Source organism: Aythya ferina, assembly GCF_964211825.1.
Source record: "Aythya ferina genome assembly, chromosome: Z".
Lineage (NCBI taxonomy): Eukaryota > Metazoa > Chordata > Aves > Anseriformes > Anatidae > Aythya > Aythya ferina.
The window spans coordinates 42,885,588-42,905,173 of record NC_140299.1 but is presented as its reverse complement, the minus strand read 5'-3'; the positions used below and the strand labels follow the sequence as shown (position 1 = coordinate 42,905,173).

At 36.4% G+C, this 19,586-nt stretch overlaps 1 protein-coding gene across 5 annotated transcripts in view; it reads right to left on the bottom strand.

The window, feature by feature from the left end:
- Positions 1-19,586, bottom strand: part of NTRK2 (neurotrophic receptor tyrosine kinase 2) — a 204,189-nt gene that overhangs the window by 109,964 nt on the left and 74,639 nt on the right. For 3 of the 5 annotated variants that reach the window (XM_084505478.1, XM_084505477.1, XM_084505481.1), the window contains one exon: positions 15,164-15,235. The exons of the other annotated variants lie outside the window; for them this stretch is intronic. In XM_084505478.1, coding sequence (XP_084361604.1) covers positions 15,164-15,235 — 72 coding nt within the window. The remainder of the gene's footprint in view (positions 1-15,163; positions 15,236-19,586) is intronic. 5 annotated transcript variants of the gene reach the window in all.

The following is a 19,586-nucleotide window of genomic DNA, read 5'->3' as shown; positions in this document are numbered from 1 at the left end:
GGTCCCCCACCCCACTTGACATGACAGGCAACTGCAGCAAGTACATTACAGACCCCAGGCCCCGCCTGGGAACAATGCACTCATGTGCAATATAGACCTGGCACTTCCCCCAAATTTAATAGGATTTTTTTTAACAGCCTGGGTTACATGCCCTGCCCCACACCAAAGCTCACCCCTCGACTGCTTCCTCTCGTCTCCCAACTAATCTGCCCTTCAAACTGTCCCACAGCTTATCTCAGTATTTCTCTGACTATATTAAACATCAATTTGAAGTAAAATTGAGCACAAATCCCTTCTAGCAGAACATTAGAAATATGCTTTTATTTTAGTTTCATGTCTGGCACATTGAAAAAAATAGAAACTCTGTCTTTAAACATTTCATAGCCTTTTTTATTGCTCAGTGAAACAATATAAAAGCTTTTTTAGTATCAAATCCTCAATGTTCAGCAATTTTTACCATGTTAATGGTTCCTGCATGATTCTTAGTTTGAGTCTCACTTTATTTTAAGGAGGTCAGGAATTTGTAATTAACTGAGCCCTTTGTAAACTAACACCATTTGAGCAGATCAGAATCTCAACAGTTACAAGCAATGTCACTTACAATCAAGCTGAAAAACAGGAGCTAGTGGGTACTATAATTTCCAATATAGAAATTTAGCTCCCTTAGCTTTAAGGCACTCTGTCCACATACTGAAAAGAAACAATTTTAGGAACACATAGTCTTTTCCACCAAGCATTAAACATCTGTATTAAGATACAATTAGTAACAAATCATGTGCTGTAATTCATAAGGTTCTTTGAATATCTGCATCAAGTAATAGTGCACTGAGTGGCTAATATAAAAGATATAATACAAAATATGTAAGAAGGATATTCTACAATATATATAAATATATATTTCACTGGTGCATAAATCAGTTGTGGTTTATTAAAGTTTCCTCCATGATTACATAAAATCCAACATATTGTGTCAGTACATGCTGAAGGTCAGTACACTTGAAGGTCAAAACTACTCCTATGTCATAAAGATGAACTGCAAAGTGCTACAAAATAAGTTACAACAAAAATATGCAACAATAACTGTGCACATTTATGCATATAAATATTATGAATCAGAAAGAACTACCTTTTAAAATGAAATATTTCAAAAATTATCTGCTAAATTCCAACTCTCCAAGTCTGTCTTTTCCCTGCCAAAAGAAAAAGGATCAGATTCTCACCTCATTTATTTGGCAACAAATTGTGAATACATAACTCAAATAAGCTGACTTTTCCCACATAACTTAAGACTGGAATCTGTGCTACTGAGTGAAGCTCTGCTTATGATCCAACTTGTATCTGATGTAACTCCACTGACTTTAGTTCAAAAATTCCTGATCTAAATGATTCTCTGTTGGTTTACATTCCGCTCAATGTCATTGGCTGTTATTTCAAAAGAGAGAGAGATCCCCAGGTAAGCTAGAAATTTGAGAATAAAATAATTAAAAGAAAGTTACAGGAGAATCAGTATCTCGAGAAGATATCTCCCTAAACTAAGATTATTTCCACATAGACATAGGGAAGAAAAAAAAGGTATTCCCAATATTTTTTTCTGAGGAAAAGAACAAAACTTGTTGACATCTAACTTCAAACAGGGAGTATGATGGATATCTTTAATAGCTGCCATCCTTTCCCAAATCACCATGTTATGTACAGGGTGACAAAGACACTGTGATTCTTAGGTCATCAGTAGACTTCCAGCTCTACCATCTTCTTTAATGTGGAGAGAACACATCTTTGGAACAGATTTTGGAGAAGGAAAAAAACCAAAAAAACAAAAAAACATAGCCAACTGCATAGCCAATGACAAGTGAAAGGAAGTATCTTAATACATAGACTCAGAAGAATGCATATGTGGACATATTTCTTGACTAATGACATTATTTCCAAAATTTGACCACAGCAGGAAGAAAACACTTGGATGTCAGAGACTGATGAAAACATAAGAAAAGGACTGAGTCTTAAAAGGCAAAAAGAGAGTAAGTATGTGGAGAAAGAACAAAAGGGTCAACACCAGAAAAAAAAAAAAAAAAGAAAAAAAAAAAAGAAAAAAAAAAAGAAAAAAAAAAAAGAAAAAAAAAAGATTAAATATACACTATTGCAGAAAGAAAGGGATAGTGTATGCTTTAGAAAGCCATTGATGTTGACAACAGTGTTTCAATGGAAGAGTGAAAAAGAGTGAAAAGGCTGAAAAATGGCTGAAATTAAAAAGCAAACCCACCCACAGGGAAAAAAAAAAAAAAAAGAGAGAAAGACAAAATATCATCTCATGTCTTATTGTTTGTTTTAAGGAATTAAAAAATTAAATTAAAAGGTGAAAAGCTGTGAAATGTAATCGAATCAGAATTCATAGAAATATATGCATCTATCTCATTTTTTTGCTGCTAGTTTTCATAAGAAACTTTCAGAAAATAAAAAACAGAAACTTCACCTTTCTTATAATGACTCCTTAAACTGAAAAGATAAAGTTATAAACTCAGGACTTCTTAAGTAAATAGCATGAAAATAAGTGTCTACTATTATGCTCAAATGCATCCCTCTTCTTGCGAAATGTTTGTACTTTCACTAATTTTTCTCATTCTAGTAAACTCTCCTCAGAGGACAGCATACTGAACAATTAAATGTACACCTAAGTATACAGTCTGAAAGACCAACTGTATAGTGTTATTCTTGCTCTTGTTTCAGAATCGGCATTCCAGTCTAGTAAAGACTTACACTTCCCCAAACTTAAGGACTACATTGCATAATCATGGCCTAACTGAATGTGTAAGCAATGGCACTTGTTCAAAACAAAAAAAAAGCATTGATGAGCAGAATTGCCCTCTTAATCCATATAGCTTATGCTTATACTCTGCCTCTTCTTGGTAAAGTCAGTGGAACCACATGCATAAATATAATTTATATGGCCAACTCTGCAATTTAGTGTTTAGCATTTAAGGCCATATCCTGTCATATGTCAGTATTCCCATTGAAATCAACAGATTCACACACTTAAATTTTTTTTGGAAGAGTTTTACGAGCCACTTATGCAATAAACTAAATGCAACTTTGCAGTTCACCTTTGATAAATATTATTTATAAAAACAACATCTTTCCAGTTAAGTTCAAACAGAAAAAAAATTGGCATAGGACACAATGTAATGTAATTTCATCTCAATGTCATATTGAAGACACAGCAAGGACAAGGCAATAGGGAAGAGTGTGATAGCTTATTTCTGGACTTTCTTGAGTTTTATAGCTGCCTCAGGGCTTGGCTTCACCCTGCTCTTGCAAAAACAGCTACTGACTTGAATGTGCTTCTAGAATTCTCCAAACACAACCAATGTCTAAAAGAGAAGTCCAAGGGAGGTGGCACGTCACTGCACAAGAACACTGTCCACTCCCTACTGTGCAGCATACAGCTTCCACAACAAGCTCAACAGCCCCTCTCTCATCTTTTCCTTATTTCATTTACCCATCCAGTGGGATCTTATGAAATAAAACAAAACCTAAAAGAAACAAAATAAAATATGAGAAATCATGCTATGAGAAAAAGTCAAAGAAAAATTAATACAAAAGCCCAAACACAAATGAAAACTTGGCAATCAAGCACATAAACATAAAATGCATTTAAAGCATACATAAAATATCAAATAAAACGGGTTCATGAATGTATGAAAATGACAACATTAGCTCTATCTTGTGGCCAAGGATTTTGTTCATTAATTCAAAATGCATAAGGCATGTTACCCATTTGTCTTTAACATTTTCGAATGTTCATATCAAGCTGTAATATAATCAATCTAGCATTCTTCAACCAAGGGCTGTAATTTGCATGGGCAGATGAACATACTTTGCACAAAGGCCTATGGTGAACAAGCCTGGGTGCACAATTAAGTTATCTGCTCCATCAAGGCCAGATAACCAGGCCATTATTTGGCCTGGTCCATCAACCAAGTGAAGAACACAACGATATCACAGAGTTACTGTAAGTGAAATGCCAAGTTACTCTGTAATCTTTGTTTTATGCTTTAGGTCATGCAGATTATTTTCTCTGCCCACTCCAAACAGGTTCCTACTCTTAATGATATCAAATAGCTCTATAATGGCTGAAAAAAAAAATAATAAAATAAAAATAAACTGGGGAAATAATCAACACCTAAATACAATGGCACATTGAAGTGCAAAACCCCTTGGTCACATTCTAATTTAGACAAAGGAAAAACCATATGCACCTAACCCTCAGACTTTACCTTACCATCTAAGGCTAAGAACCTTAAAGAAAATTACGTTTGGCCCTGTGTGAAATAAAACTATCTGACTTTATAACATAAATACTTCCTGGAGCAGCATTGTCTTACCCAGTCTGTTGTTATCTGATGCAGTTGAGTTATTATGTACATCATTGTTCACAGTCACCATTACTTGTTCTAATGACATTTGGAAAAAACAAAAACATGTGAGTTGTACTATAAACCTGCAAATGTAAACTCCATAATATATATATATTGGTTTTTGTTTGTTTGTTTGTTTGTTTTACCTTGTTTTAGTAAATTCTCAGTATTTATAAAGAACTGAAAGCTTAAGTATATCCCATAGCACTTTAACAATTCAGGGCCAGACCTTGGTTTGCCTCAAGTCAATATGACTTTTGCTATCAGTTTCAAGAGAAATTGGATCTGACTGTTAGTAATTAAGTAATAATGACTAACTTATTTGCATTGCAATTCTTGCTTGTTTTAACCTAGAGGCACTCCTAGTACTTCCACCCTGGACGTAGTTAATGGCACATTCAGAAGCTGATCATGTTAGTTTTCAGCCACTGCACATTTCCAAAATGTTGTGTCAAAATTCATTTTCTCTGACAATTGATAAGATTCAGTTTAAGTAATCAACACAAAACAAAGAGACCTGGCTAATTAACAGACATACATATAATAAAAGTCTACTATGATGTCAAGAAAAATGCACACTTGTGAAGTTGACCTGCATGGCATATACACATAGCAAACCATGTCTAACAGAGTTCGAGGAAGATTGAGGATCTATCTCTAGAAGCTGTACAATGGTGGCCATTTTTTCTGGGCTTTTCTGAAGTATTTTTACTAAGTCACTGTAGTTAATAGTTATGTCCATGGTATTTTTCTGAAGGAGGTATGGAAGTTAAGGTTTAGAGGGAAAAAGCGTATCATCACAGTTTTGGCAGTAGAGCATTGAAAGCTACTGCATGGCTGCTACCTTTCCTTCAAAGTTCCTAGGCCTTGCAGAATTCTCCTATGTGGAACTTTGGTTTCCTAAATTTGTGAGACTGTGTACATTCTTGAAAACTAAGTCAAAGGACAAAAATATGTATTTACATAGCACACATCTATGCCATACTTTTGACACCAAGGCACATCATTGCAACTGAAAGCTTTCCGGACTTTTAGTTCGTTCCTTATCTGGTCTGGTGCAATCACAGTGAAATCAGACTGTTGTGTTTAATTTCACTTCTGAATTTTCATTTGAGAAGTTCTTAATCAATGAACTGTTACTAATATGCAAAACACAGGTAGGGAAAAAGTCCACTTATATTCTTAACTGCATCTGTATATGTCCTGGTTTCAGTTAGGACAGAGTTAATTTTCCTCCTAGTAGCTGGTAGAGTGCTATGTTTTGGATTAGGATGAGAAGAGTACTGATAACATGCTGATGTTTTAATTGTTGCAGAGCAGTGCTTACACTAAGCCAAGGACATTTCAGCTTCTTGCTCTGTCCTGCCAGCAAGCAGGCTGGGGGTGCAGCAAGAGTTGGGAGGGGACAGACCCAGAACAGCTGACCCAAACTGGCCAAAGGGGTATTCCATCTGACATCATGCTAAACAATATACAGGGGTGGCTAGCTGGGGTGGGTGGGCCGAACTGCTCGGGGTTAGGCTGGGCATCGGTCAGCGGGTGGTGAGCAATTGCATTATGCATCACTTGTTTTGTACACATTATTATTCTTAGTACTATTATAATCATTATTGTTATTATTATTATTGTTATTATTATTTCCCTGTCTTAATAAAATGTCTTTATCTCAACCCACAGGCTTCACTTTCCCATTTCTTTCCCCCATCCCAGAGCAGCAGGGGGGAGGGTGAGCAAATGGTTGTGTGGCATTTAGCTGCCGTCTGGGTTAAACCACGACAGTATATTAGTAACTCTTCTAGTCATCAGTGATGCTGAAAACAACTATTATGGAATGAGAGTCAGACCTAGGTCCTAAGCAGTCTGCAAGTCAACAAGGCCATAAGGGAGTACTACAAGTCCTGTTGAAGGCATGAGGATTAAACACAAGAAATATACCTCTTAAATGGAAGATTCATAAATTCATAACTCAGTCTACAAATCTGTCTGAGTGTTCATGTGCACAAACACCTACTATCTACTCTATTCTAACATAGAGTCAAAAGTAACAGGACATTCCACGTAGCAATAACTTATTTTTTCCAAGCCAGAATCAGTATAACTAGAACAACTTTATACAGGGGCTTATTAATTTACATAAATGTAGTCTAACTACACTTCAGGCCAAATGCAATGGCTGTTCTCCAGTGGAAACCAAGGCACAATTTACAAACACACAGAGTTATCACACTTGTTCTAAATATCTAGTGGCTAGAACATGCGTCCAAGATGTAGGAGACCAGTTGAATTCCTTTTGAGTGCCCCTACCATAACCCTCTAAAAACAAAAGTATTCTTCCAATTTTAAAAATCTGGCCCTTCTATTTCTTTCACATTTCTCACATGTTCCCTGTTCCTGACCAAAAAAATAAAAATAAAAATCTTCTTTAGAGTGTAACGAACAGTCTAAGGAAAGTGATCTGAAGTTTCGGGCTTTCATTTTGGAGTAGGAAAAAAAAAAAAAAAAGGAAAGGGGAAGGAGAAGAGGAAGAGGAATGGAAAGGAAACAGTATTGACTTAATCCACGGAAAGACAGAAAGCAAAAAGGTGAAGTATGTAGAAAAGAAAAGAACACAGAAATACAGAATCTGGGGGTTGGGGTAGTGGCTCTGACAGGACACAAGTGAAATGGAGCAAAGAAAAAGGACTGGGGAAAAACAACACCACCACCAAATAAACGTGGAAATGGAACAGGAGTGCTTCAAAAATGGTTCCAGGGGAAGTAAAAAATGTACAAACCCATTAAGCAGTAGGCAATATAGACTTAATTTGTACACTAGCTCTCTGACTATTTGGAGTAATTGAGCTAATAGAAGCAAAATATTATGGGCAGTGGGTATTTATAAGATGATTTGCTGTGTCCTAACTGCCAGCCTCTCATCTGGCTTCTCAGAGTTCAAAGGAGTCTGTTAGACAGGTTGAGGCAAAGCCTGAGTTGCTGCCGGGGCACTGGATTCTGAGTTTAATATTAGTTTAAAAAAAACTGCCGTTATGTAAGCTGCCACTCAGCCTTGCAGAGGAAAGTACACAGAAGAATAAAAATAAAAAACTCAAAATAAAAGTGGAAGAGAGAAAAAAGCATCTCCCCTGTACAAAGAATGACAGAACTTCATTCATCCTTTAAGGGAACATTATGTATCTGTCTCTCTCAGATGCAAATGTCTTGAACATAATAAAGAAAACAAAGTAGTTTAAACCCTAACATACTGATAGTTTAGTTCAATATCAGTTTATCATTCAGAGAGTTCTGAATTCATTATTAGTCTTAAAACAAATTTGTATTCATTATTACTCTTAAAACAAACAGTGATTTTGCAATATACTATTTTGGGGACACAAAATTTAATTGCTCTCTCCCAAAGAGCATGTGCTAAATAAAGGGTAGCATGATTTATGCTATTAATATAGATCCAGCTGAGCCAACTATGACAATTTTTTAATATATTTTTTATCCCATGGTTTGCTTTCTGGAAGTACCACAGCCAACTATCTCATGAGCTTTGTAAATATGTCACTCAGATGCTAGCTGATCTGTAACTTCCTAAGTTTATTCTCATTGAGAGCTGGGTAAAACGCCTTTAAGACCATTTGGTTTTAGCTTTTCTATTTATTATACTAAAAATCCCATTGTTCACAAAATAAAAGCATAACTGCAAAAAAATGCCATATATTTATACATATTCAACTCATTCTGAAAGAAGAGCCAGTCATAAACACCATTCTTATACGCAAATAAATCACTTCTTCCTCCTTTAACCATCACAATGTTTGAACAGTTAATGGCATCAAGATATCTAAATGGCATCAAAATATCTAATGGCATCAAAATATCTAATGCATTTCATTGTCATATTTGGGAATATCACTGTTATGGAGATATCCACACATCCATTAGCTCAATTTCTACCTGCCCTGAAAAACCATGATCATGTTCCTTGCCACAGGTCATGTTCTCTACAAGCCTACACCTACATCAGTCAGAAAGGAAAAAGTTACGACACAGTCTTTTTTGAATTTCTCCACACAGCAATAGTATAAATTTTAGTTGCCTGAGATTCTTTGTATTCTGATTGGATATGAAAAGATACATTCTGATGAGCTGTACGTAAATTGGAGGTCTGCAGGCAAACTTTCTTGATCATTATGAACCTCATCTAAAATCTGCCAGAGTAAATAAAAGTTTCCTGTAATGATGACATAACTGAATTTAAAACCAAGTTTAATTTACTCATATCCCACTCTCTAAATATGCCTATAAATATCTGGAGTTGCATAAATTCAGAGATCACGTATGTAAACCCGGGTACTCAAAGGAAGGCACAAGTGGAAGAAAAGTTGTTCAGGTAAAAGTTCCTACATTTTGTTACACTTAATCTCTTCACCAAGTACATATGGTTTATCCTAAGCAGAGAGTACATATGGTTTATCCCTAAGCACATGGGGCTTTCATCCAAACAGAGTATTTTGGAAAAAAAAAAAAAAAATCTATTATTTTTACTTTTCCCATCTTGGAAGCAATCAAGAATAACATGACATATATCTCTGGTCTTTTAAAATGAACAGTGATTTATAAGGAGAAAGCTCAAATTGCTGAGTGGAAATAAGAAAGTAAAGAGAGGATGTAGCTGAATTATACAAAAAAGTATTCTTCTCAAGTTTGCCCGTTTCTGATTTCAAATAGAAATTTAAATTAAATAATTAATTCCTAGTTTTATTTGTTTTCTTGGATCTGAGCCACTGCTTCAAAGAGCAGCATAGGGTAATGCAGTGGCAAAATGAGGACAAAATGTCACCTAATTTTTATTGGAAAACAAGGAAAGGCTCCTGGAGAGATTTCTGTAAAATGTTTATTGCACAAAGAAGAATAGTCTTGCCTCATTAGAGCAATCCCTACGCAACAGCAGAAGATAAAATTCTTTGAAGAAAACCATACTTTTCCTTCAGAATTTTGTATGCACTACACTTAATACTACCTTGTGTTTCAGAGCACAGCTGTAACATAAACATATAACACAACTTTTTCTTTATTTCTAAACAAGCTTTTACTCCATGAGACACTAAAATAGTATTTTTCATTTACATCATTAAGAGCTGTAATGATGTACTTATCTATTATTCTTTTCACCGAAAGATAAAAGCATGAATAGAAGACAAACAAAGGAAAACCTAAAAGCTAAACATACAGAGAGGGACACACTCTAACTTAATAGAGGGCCAGGAATTCCAGAAAATGTGGATCTCAATTTCACATCAGTACTTTTTTTTCCAGATAATATTTTCCAGTGGCTTATTTTACTTAATAATTGGAAATACTAAGACCAGAAGACATTAACAAGCCTACACCATGAAGTTGTACATCAAGATAAAGAATCTTGATGCTCTTACTCCGTCTGCTTACAAAAATAGGAAGTCAGTAGGCAATAATCACAGAATCACAGAATCATAGAATCACAGAATCATATAGGTTGGAAGAGACCTCCAAGATCACCAAGTCCAACCTCTGACCTAACACTAAGAAGTCCTCCACTAAACCATATCACTAAGCTGTACATCTAAATGTCGTTTGAAGACCTCCAGGGATGTTGACTCCACCACTTCCCTGGGCAGCCCATTCCAATGCCTAACAACCCTTTTGGTAAAGTTCTTCCTAATATCCAACCTCCCTTGGCATAACCCCTCCATTCCCCCTCGTGGGAGAATAGACCAATCCCCACCTTGCTACAGCCTCCTTTAAGGTACCTATACAGAGCAATAATATTGCCCCTGAGCCTCCTCTTCTCCAGGCTAAACAATCCCAGCTCCCTCAGCCGCTCCTCATAAGACTTGTTCTCCAGACCCCTCACCAGCTTTGTCGCCCTTCTCTGGACTTGCTTAAGCACCTTGATGTCCTTCTTGTAGTGAGGGGCCCAAAACTGAACACCGTACTTGAGGTGCGGCCTCACCAGTATATCAACATATCATATTAACTTCAGGATTATTTATAGTAAACCAAAACTTAAAGAGTGTTTGCTCTCCTTTGTAGTTCTTCAGATTACTACAGTGTTATGAAAATTTTTTTTTCCACTATCACTAGCTTTTCTCTAATGTTTAAATTTATGCTCTGTAGGTAAGGATACATAGTTTGTAATTTCATGGATGCTGCCACCTGTATAAGATTTTTAAATGGGCTTAATAAAATTGGAGACATTAATATTAGTGTTGTAGGCATCATTCAATCTACTTAATAGTTTGTTTCATTGATCTGCAAGTTCATAAAATGAGTAAGGGGGTCAAACAGAATTATATGTACTTTACTAAAGGACCCTATAAAGCTGTTCTGTGTGAAATGAGTCAGGACCAAGAGATAGTAAAACTTGACCTGTCTACTCCAAATTTTAGAGGCCAAAAATATTTGGGGCTAAGATTCTCCTACAGTGCCAATATTTTAATCGGTTAATATCAGTTAATATTTTAATCTGTTTTTCCCTTTGTCTGATTTGGAATTTTTATTTTATTTCCTTGTATGATACATTGGAAGGTGTTCTTATTTTCCAAGCAGCCAATAGAAAATGAAACCTTTGTAGTCAGCACTCTTAAGAAGAAAATATTGCATCTTTCTCAAAGAGAATCATTACCCTCATGTCTTCCAGCACAATATCTAACAGGCATCTCCTTTTACATCTCTACTTCTGATGCTGTGGTTGCTTTGCTTGCTATTGATTAGTGACAGTCAAGGACATTAAAACCTGAGGCTCAAAACACCAGTGCTCAGAGCTAGTCAGTGCATTTATTTTACTCAGCTTTTAATTCAGGTGCAGCTTAAAGTGAAAAGAAAGAATATGAATAAGCAACCGTTCAGACTCAAAAGCTCTGCAGAAACAGCAGCTCCCCATAGAACCTTAGAAAATGCACATTAATAGAAACCCACTTCTCAGGAAAGGGCGTAACAATTACTATCTGCACACATTTTAAAACATAGATGTCTGCAGTTATTTTACACTTCATTTGCATGAAACACTGTATGCCTGAGAGATCAATCAATACATCAAGGAACATTTTCTCCAAGCTTTCTGCAAGTACTTGAAAAGTCAAAGCAGTTAAGAAAAAAGGCTGTTTATGTTATGACATCCCCTGCATTTCTGTTTAATATACTCATTGGTATGCATATAAAATATAGAAATGCTACTACACAGATGCACTTTTGACAAGTGCCAGTGTACAGCCACAAAAAAGAAAGATCAGAGAACATGAAGGACATAGCATAATGATGTTTTACCCCTTTGAAAAACAGAATCAGTCAACTTCAAAACCATTCTGTCTGACTGTACCTGAATATTTAAGTCAACTCTACCATCACTTAAGTTTGCATAATTCCAAGGATAAATAGATATTCCACATTTTCGCTACATGGCCTTTTGACTTAAACTGGCAAGGCAGGTTATATATAGAATAAGGGAAAAAATGTTGCTTATTCTAGTACAGTAAGCGTTATGGAACTATATCATGTACATGTGTATTCATTTATAATGGGATTATTTTGCTTACTGTTGCCTTACAATAATTTCAACTTCTTTGATCATTACAGGCTTCATAGTAGTTATTGAACAATTCTCCAGTTTCCTTTCTATGACATTTTAGCTTGAGACTGTGAAGTCTGAATGCTTCTTACAAGACGTATGTACTAATCACTGGCTGCATCTAGTAAAACAGTTCTCTTTCTTTTACTCCATTAATCTCAGCTATCTCTCCTTACATTTATTATCATTCAACAACTTCCATGTGGCAGCTAATGATCTTCCTTATAAAATCCGATCTGTGCAAATGCTATTGAGAAGTAGCACGGTCAATGATTAGGATAATGGACTGAGAGCAAACAGCCAAGAGACAAATTCTACCTAGCCTAGTCATTGTTTTGTTTCATGAACACTTATACATCATTTCTGTGCATCTTTTCTTCCTTCATCTTTTGCAGACCTGAAGGCCTCAGGGCAAGAAATCACTGCTACACTTTGATACAACTGTGGTTCAAGTATTTCACCCCACAAATTCTCTCCTGATAAAAAAATAAAGACACAGTTCCCACAAGGAAAAAACAAATATCCTTAACTCTTATCACAAATCCTTTTGCTACAGGGCAGGGAAGAGACAAACTGACAGTTGTCTTCCACTGAACCTTATGCACATTTGTCCTCCTCCAAGCATCACAGGAGCTTTGAGGGCAGATAAGTATGACACACATGACAGTTCCTTGTGAACCTCACAGTCTGTATTTATAGCCCAGAAAAGCCATCCCAAAGTCTGCCACACATTTCTTAAGCATATACATGTGCATTAAGATCCTGCACCACTTATAATGCTACAGGGATTTTCCTGTCTCCACAGGTACTGCATTAAATTGGAATCACACTTGAGGACACTGCTTGCCTGTGAATGTTCTGGTGGTTCCTCACAGACACTGAAGATGGAGAGTATTTTAAATGAAAAACACTGCACAGCTCAGTACTACATAAAGCTGTCTGAGTCTCCTGAAGAACAGTTGCTTGGAACCAAAGTGAAAATAATTTGTTCTTACTCCTGTTTGTCCTTAGTTTGCTTTGTTCTGTTCTCAGCTTTACATGTGCACAAAATGGGTCTCCATTCAAAGAAGCACTCTTCACAGGATGCAGCAAAGAACAAAGGGGAGAATGGTACTGCAAAATTGTCTTGGGGAAAAAGGGAAGCTCCTACTCTTTGTATTTATAAATACTACCTCTGGCACCTTTCTGACAGAATTAAATACTTACTGTATTTAACAGGCTAATTGCACCTAAAGTAAAGCAAAAAAGCCCCATCTGAAGACTTAGCCACTTTTGTATGGGAGTAAGTAAACAGTTTTACTAACTGATACAGTGTAATTATAAACTTAGTTAACATGAAATAAATTAGACATGAGTCTATAACGGTACTGTTTAGTTGCTTATTGCCTTAACTGCCAGCAGAGTCTATTAGCAAGTGTACTCACTTACACTGTGTGTAAGACTGTGTTCTTTTTTGATATTCTGTTCCTGCAACTGAAGCTGTTGGGTTTCTCAGCCAGGTCCACTACACAGCATGCTATATGTGCTATATATCCTTTTTGGATACTATCTATCTGCTAACACTGATGCATCACAATCCTAACTTCCCAAGCTGTAGAAACAGCAACAAAATCAGTCTTTCTGCACATGTGGACCAGCCTTGTGTCCTGTTACCCAACCAAAGAAACCCACTCAAAGAGGTATTTCTATCATAAATTTTGCAGGTAAAGGCTGGTACAAATTAGAACACAAATGACTCCACTAGAACAGAGTAATCATGTGAATTCAGATGGGGAGCCAACACAAAAAAAGACCCAAACAGCAGCTACAAGCCAAAAACTTGCTCAGGACATATCTATGTTTGTAAATAAGAAAAAAAAGAAAAGGCCCAAAACCTTCTTTTAGTGTGTATCTTCTTTTCTAGCCACAATTTTTTCATCTACGCTTAATTACAGCACCTTTTCAGCCTAAGATAAATAGAACTCTCCTAGTCAATGTCCCACTATGATTCAAAGCATGTATCAGGAATTATTGACAATACAGATTATGGATGAGGCCAGCTTTCTGAGGGAGTATGGAGAAAAGACTTTTAAATATATGGGCATTATGTACACCTTTCCCTCTGGGCCAAAGAATACCCTAGTCCTATTTGCTTTGATGGCACATTCATAGTCTCAAATGCTGCTGTACTTTGCCACAGTAGTGATGAAATTATACAGTACACACAAACTACATACTATACCTACTTTCCAGGGAGACTACGTAACAGATAATACAGAATTGAATTATTTCTGATTACCTGAAGTACAATGGAATGGAAGGGGTGAGTCAGTTACATGAAATGCATTTGTATTGCAACTAGTTAATTAACTTTCAAAATAATCATACCACTTTTGTTAATGGAGGACACAAAAGCTTGGTATTTGGCCTGTTCTAATTATTTATGCTTGGTGCCATGAATCGATACTGATGGAACAGAAAACAATTTTTGACATTCTCTCTGAAAAACGTATTAACAGGTATTTGAGAGCTCTTGTGATTTTATTCTTGTCTGGACTGGAAAAGAAGATGAAAAGATGATGATTGAAAACATTAGCAAATTAAAAAAAAAGAAAAAAACAAATAAAAAACACTCATCTAAAAACACCAGTCTAAACATGGTATTTAGGCCTTTTCCCCAGATATAGAGCTGGATTTGCTTATACCAAACAGATTCTTACCAAGCTCTACTTCAAAATGTATTTCTAATGAACAAAAGAAATGAAAATGAAAAATAATTATAATGAAAAAATACAGTAAGTTGCATTCTCATCCTATTATTTAATCCATCCCAATTTATCATATATTTCAATAGAATAAAATCTTTCTCATGGCCTATTCAGAATCTTGAAATTTAAACAAAAAGAATTTCCCAAATTCAGATTGAATTCAGAACTTAGGATTCATTAATAATTCTTCACAGTTTTGACTTCATGTTTATTTTTTACATCAAAAATGTATAGATTATATACATACATACAGGACATATATATCCTGAAAATTAAACTCAAAACAACTGTAGTATTTTACAACCATATTTGTTCTAAGAAGAAATAATTCTGTAAATTCACCAGGTGTATGTAGAAACAATATAGTCTTTGCTGTTTATAGATTAGGAGTCTAAATAGCTTTATCGTCTCACCTTCATTGTCGCAGTCTTGCAACGAAAGCCATATTTGATCTACCAGACCAACTCCTTTTACTTCACCATGAACTGGAATGGAATGCATTACCATTAATGCAATTGTCAAGGGCTTGGTTTGCAATTGCCATTTCTACTACATTTTATATTCACATTTCTTCACCAATTGCATTATTTTCCATCCTACTCTGCAGGAAAATATCTGCTGCATGATACTTCTAGTTGTTTCCCATTCACATTTTTCACCATTAACAATCTATACAATGAAGAGGACTGTCACTGTTAACTGGTATTTTTTTGGACTGGATTCTACTTGACACAGCTTGTGCATGTCTTTTAGAGCTTTAGAAAACTGTATAGCTTAAAAATATGTATAAAAGAACTATAGTATCATGCATTATGATCGGTAGTGAGGACATATTCCTCAGTCACCAGCCATATTCTTCTTAGTGCATATCTTTGGCTTGCAAAAATGAACATAACATTCAGATAACTCCTACTGAAGTCAAGGGTCAATCCTTAGTCATATTGCATAGAGCACATTTTTGCTTACACTTTGCGTTTTACATTTTTCCACTGGGGCTTTTGCTGGGGATCATATACAGACCTAAGCTGATTCATTAATAGCCAAGTCAGTAATTCACTGCATTAAAGAATTCTCAAAAGATCTATCATCAAAGCAGCTTGTTTAGTACCTGGCCCTACTCCTTACTCCTAGCACTGAAATTAATGTCTAACCAACTTGCATTGCCTAAAGTTTCTCTGAGGTCTGTAGTGCCAGAGGACCTGGATTTCTCTTTCTGTTCCTGTAATTACTATAACAGGTGTTCTCCATCTGTTCTAGTCATTGGTAGCTCAAAATTCAAGCCTTTCTGTCCTAATTTTTCAGTTACCTGTGCTAAGTATTCTTTGCAACGTGAAAACATGTATTTCATATGCAACGACAACAGGTCTGCAGCCAGTAGACCTGGACATATGTTATGAATTCAATACAGGGACAGACATACAAAAGGAAAATAAAAAATAAATAAATAAAAGCAATCACCAGCCAAATGGCAGGGCTCAACTTTAATAATCCATTTAAATTATATTGCTTGAAAATTTGTGTAGCTGAAAAATTATATATATATGTATACACAAATACCTTCCAACATACTTCACATGAGTCACTCAACAGCTTTCCCCTTGGAAATTATATTAACTTTAAGTTACTAGTCCCACACAAAAATGCAATAGAAATAGATTTTCTATTACCAACATTTTATGAACAGCATAAAGTTAATAGGGTATGTATAAAACTGTTTTGAGTGACATTAAATACAATGTCAGTAGAATGAGTAAAATGAACTGTGTACATTCTTTGACTGATTAGGGATTACAACACACAGCAAATTTGGAAACATTGTGTTCAACAAGTATGATTAACTGTGTTCATAATGTTCTACAGTACAGCTGACCTCTAGGAGCTCACTCCTGAAATTATTATGATACCTCAAGAGCTGTTTCTTGACTGCAGACCTTTACCCTGTCTAGATTTTCTTAAAAAGCTGAAGATGGAAGAGATGATGCCTTACATTTTATCTGCTATTTTTCAGCCAACATAAAAATTATACCAGAACAACTTTTTTGGTCCAGAGAGCAGCAACAGAAGGCCTTTGAAACACCCACTCCACTCTCATTGCTGCAGAAAGTGCCACCATTATCTCCACGAGTTTTAATGTCCAGGTAACAGTTGCCAGATCATGTATCAACACAGCCAATATGGGTAGGATTCAGCTCAAAATCTGGAGGGCACTCACAGATGTAACTACCAGCAGTATTGACACATGTGCTACTGATGCAGGTTGTGGGATCTTCACATTTAACATCTGTGAAGTTACCAGAATGAGGTGGATGTATTTGTAATAGTACTGTAGCAGTACACTATAATAATACTGTAATAGCACTGTAGTAGTACACTGTACTACTACAAATACATCCAGCTCATTCTGATCAGCTCATTCTGATCTAGTCAACAGATCTTAAATATCACTTTCACACCTCAGAATTTATACTTTAAAAAGCAGAAAATATTTAGCAATATCATGTCTACATACAAACTGAAGTTTATAAGGATAGGCAGCCCTACTTGCCTCTTGACAAAGTATCAAATCCGTATTTTAGCAGCCTGTTCAGAAAGCAACTGCTTGTCTGAGAGAATACTCTAATGAGATTCCAAACAAAAGTACAATTAAGATATTCTGCTGTATTTGTGGGTGACTTTATGATATTTTTTAAAACAGGCAAGGTATGTTACAGGGAGAAAGCTTTCCACCCCCAATTAGAGGAACATTGTGGCCTTTCTTGCAATTAAAATAGGGAATCTGGGACTCCCCTTAGGATTTACATCACTTTAGGATGTGAGGTTAGTTGCTCAGTAGGTCTATTTAGTCTACACTGAACCAATTTCTAAAGAAGGGGAAAAAAAATGAACTAATAATATATTTTTAAATACACTTTTCACACGTTGTTCTGGAAAACAAATTGCCTAAATACATTAGGAAGGATATCATCCCTGTCGTGGAAGCACCCTTTCTCTCACATAAGGAGAAACATTTTCTCAAACTCAGCTCAATTTTGCAGAATCAAATACCTGAAATATGTTACAGCATTGTTTCACAGATGAACATACTTTCCTGTCCATAACACAACCATGGGATTAAAATGGACAAGAAGAGAGGGGAAAAGCATCATTCATGACTACCAAATGGTGTGACCCAAAGCCATTCATCAGCACAGCTCCCCTGTACTTTCATCAGAGCTGAGCCCTCTCCTGTAATAATACGGCTTTATGTCTGAGCTTGACAATGCTAAGAGTTATTGATGACAACCTCGATTAAACTAGTAATTAAATCCTCCAGAACACTCATATGGCTGGGGAAGGGTTATAAGAAGGACAGAGACCAAGAAGCAGTTATGACCTTGAAAGGAAAGTATTGATCACATTTTGCCTTGTGAAAGGAAGGAGGGAAAACTGAAACCAACCATCCTGAATCATTAATGAACACCCACTGCATGCTCCTAATTCCATGTTTTTACATATCCAAGTAAACCTTTCTTTCGGCATTCTCAAAAACAGAGCATTTACAAACTATTCATAAAGAGAAACTGCAAATTCATTACAGACAATATGAAATACATCCAGACAACAACTCAGAAGGTGTCTTTTTTTTTTCTGTATGTTAGACTATACTGTGCCGTATAACATATGTTACATATGTTTTATATGTATACATATATGTATGTGTATATGTATTATGTTTATTACTGTGAGCAACCATAAAATGCCAATTTTTATTGATTGCCAATGCTACTATGTAGGCTTTCCTCAGTACCCACTGATGTAGAATAGGATTTTCCAGTTTTTAGATCTTTCCTAAGATCTAAGAAGGCCCACTTTATATGAGGAATATCCATTCAGCCCTTAAAAAAGGTGTTTGATTTGTATTTATTTTGCTTTTTTTTTTTTTTTTTTTTTTTTTTTTAATGTTCTCCACACAATAGAATGGAATAATATTACATGAAAAATAGTGATTCATATAGCAGGAAAAATCTGAGCAACTTTATGGTCCATCCATCAGGAGCAAACTGCTCCTGCATGGGCTCCTCTCCACGGGCTGCAGCTCCAGCCCGGGGCCTGCTCCTGTGGGAGCTCTCCGTGGGCTGCAGCCTCCTCCAGGCCACATCCACCTGCTCCACCGGGGGCTCCTCCACCCATGGGGGGGCTGCAGCGTGGAGATCTGCTCCATGTGGGACCTATGGGCTGCAGGGGGACAGCCTGCTCCACCGGGGGCCTCTCCCTGCACAGGCGGCAGGGGAACTGCTGCTGCCTGCCTGCAGCACCTCCTGCCCTCCTGCTGCACTGACCTGCGGGTCTGCAGGGCTGTTTTGGACTCCTGACTCTCTCAGCTGCTGTTATGCAGCAGTTTTTCTTTTTTTCCCTTTCTTAAATATGCTCCCACAGAGATGCAAACAACATTGCTTATTGGCTTGGCTCTGGCCAGAGGTGGGTTCCTTTTGGAGCCAGCTGAAACCAGCGCTTATCTGACATGGGGCAGCTGCTGGATTCTTCTCACAGAGGTCACCCCTGGAGCCCCCTGCTACCAAAACCTTGCCATATAAACTTAACACAGAAAATGTATAAAAATTTTCTCCTAATTTATCTTATATTTCACCATGTCCTCCTTCTGACTATTTCTACCTCAGTGCATTGTGTGATTTTTCTGCCATGGCCTCCTTTCCTACAAGTTATCTCCAACATCTTTCATTTGGGTAGGTCCAGCTACTTACTGCAACACAGAGGAAGCCTCCTTTTTCCTTCTTGGCTCAACTAGCAGTTCTACTGCAAATCACACTCTATCTATTAATGTTCTTCTTCAGAGAA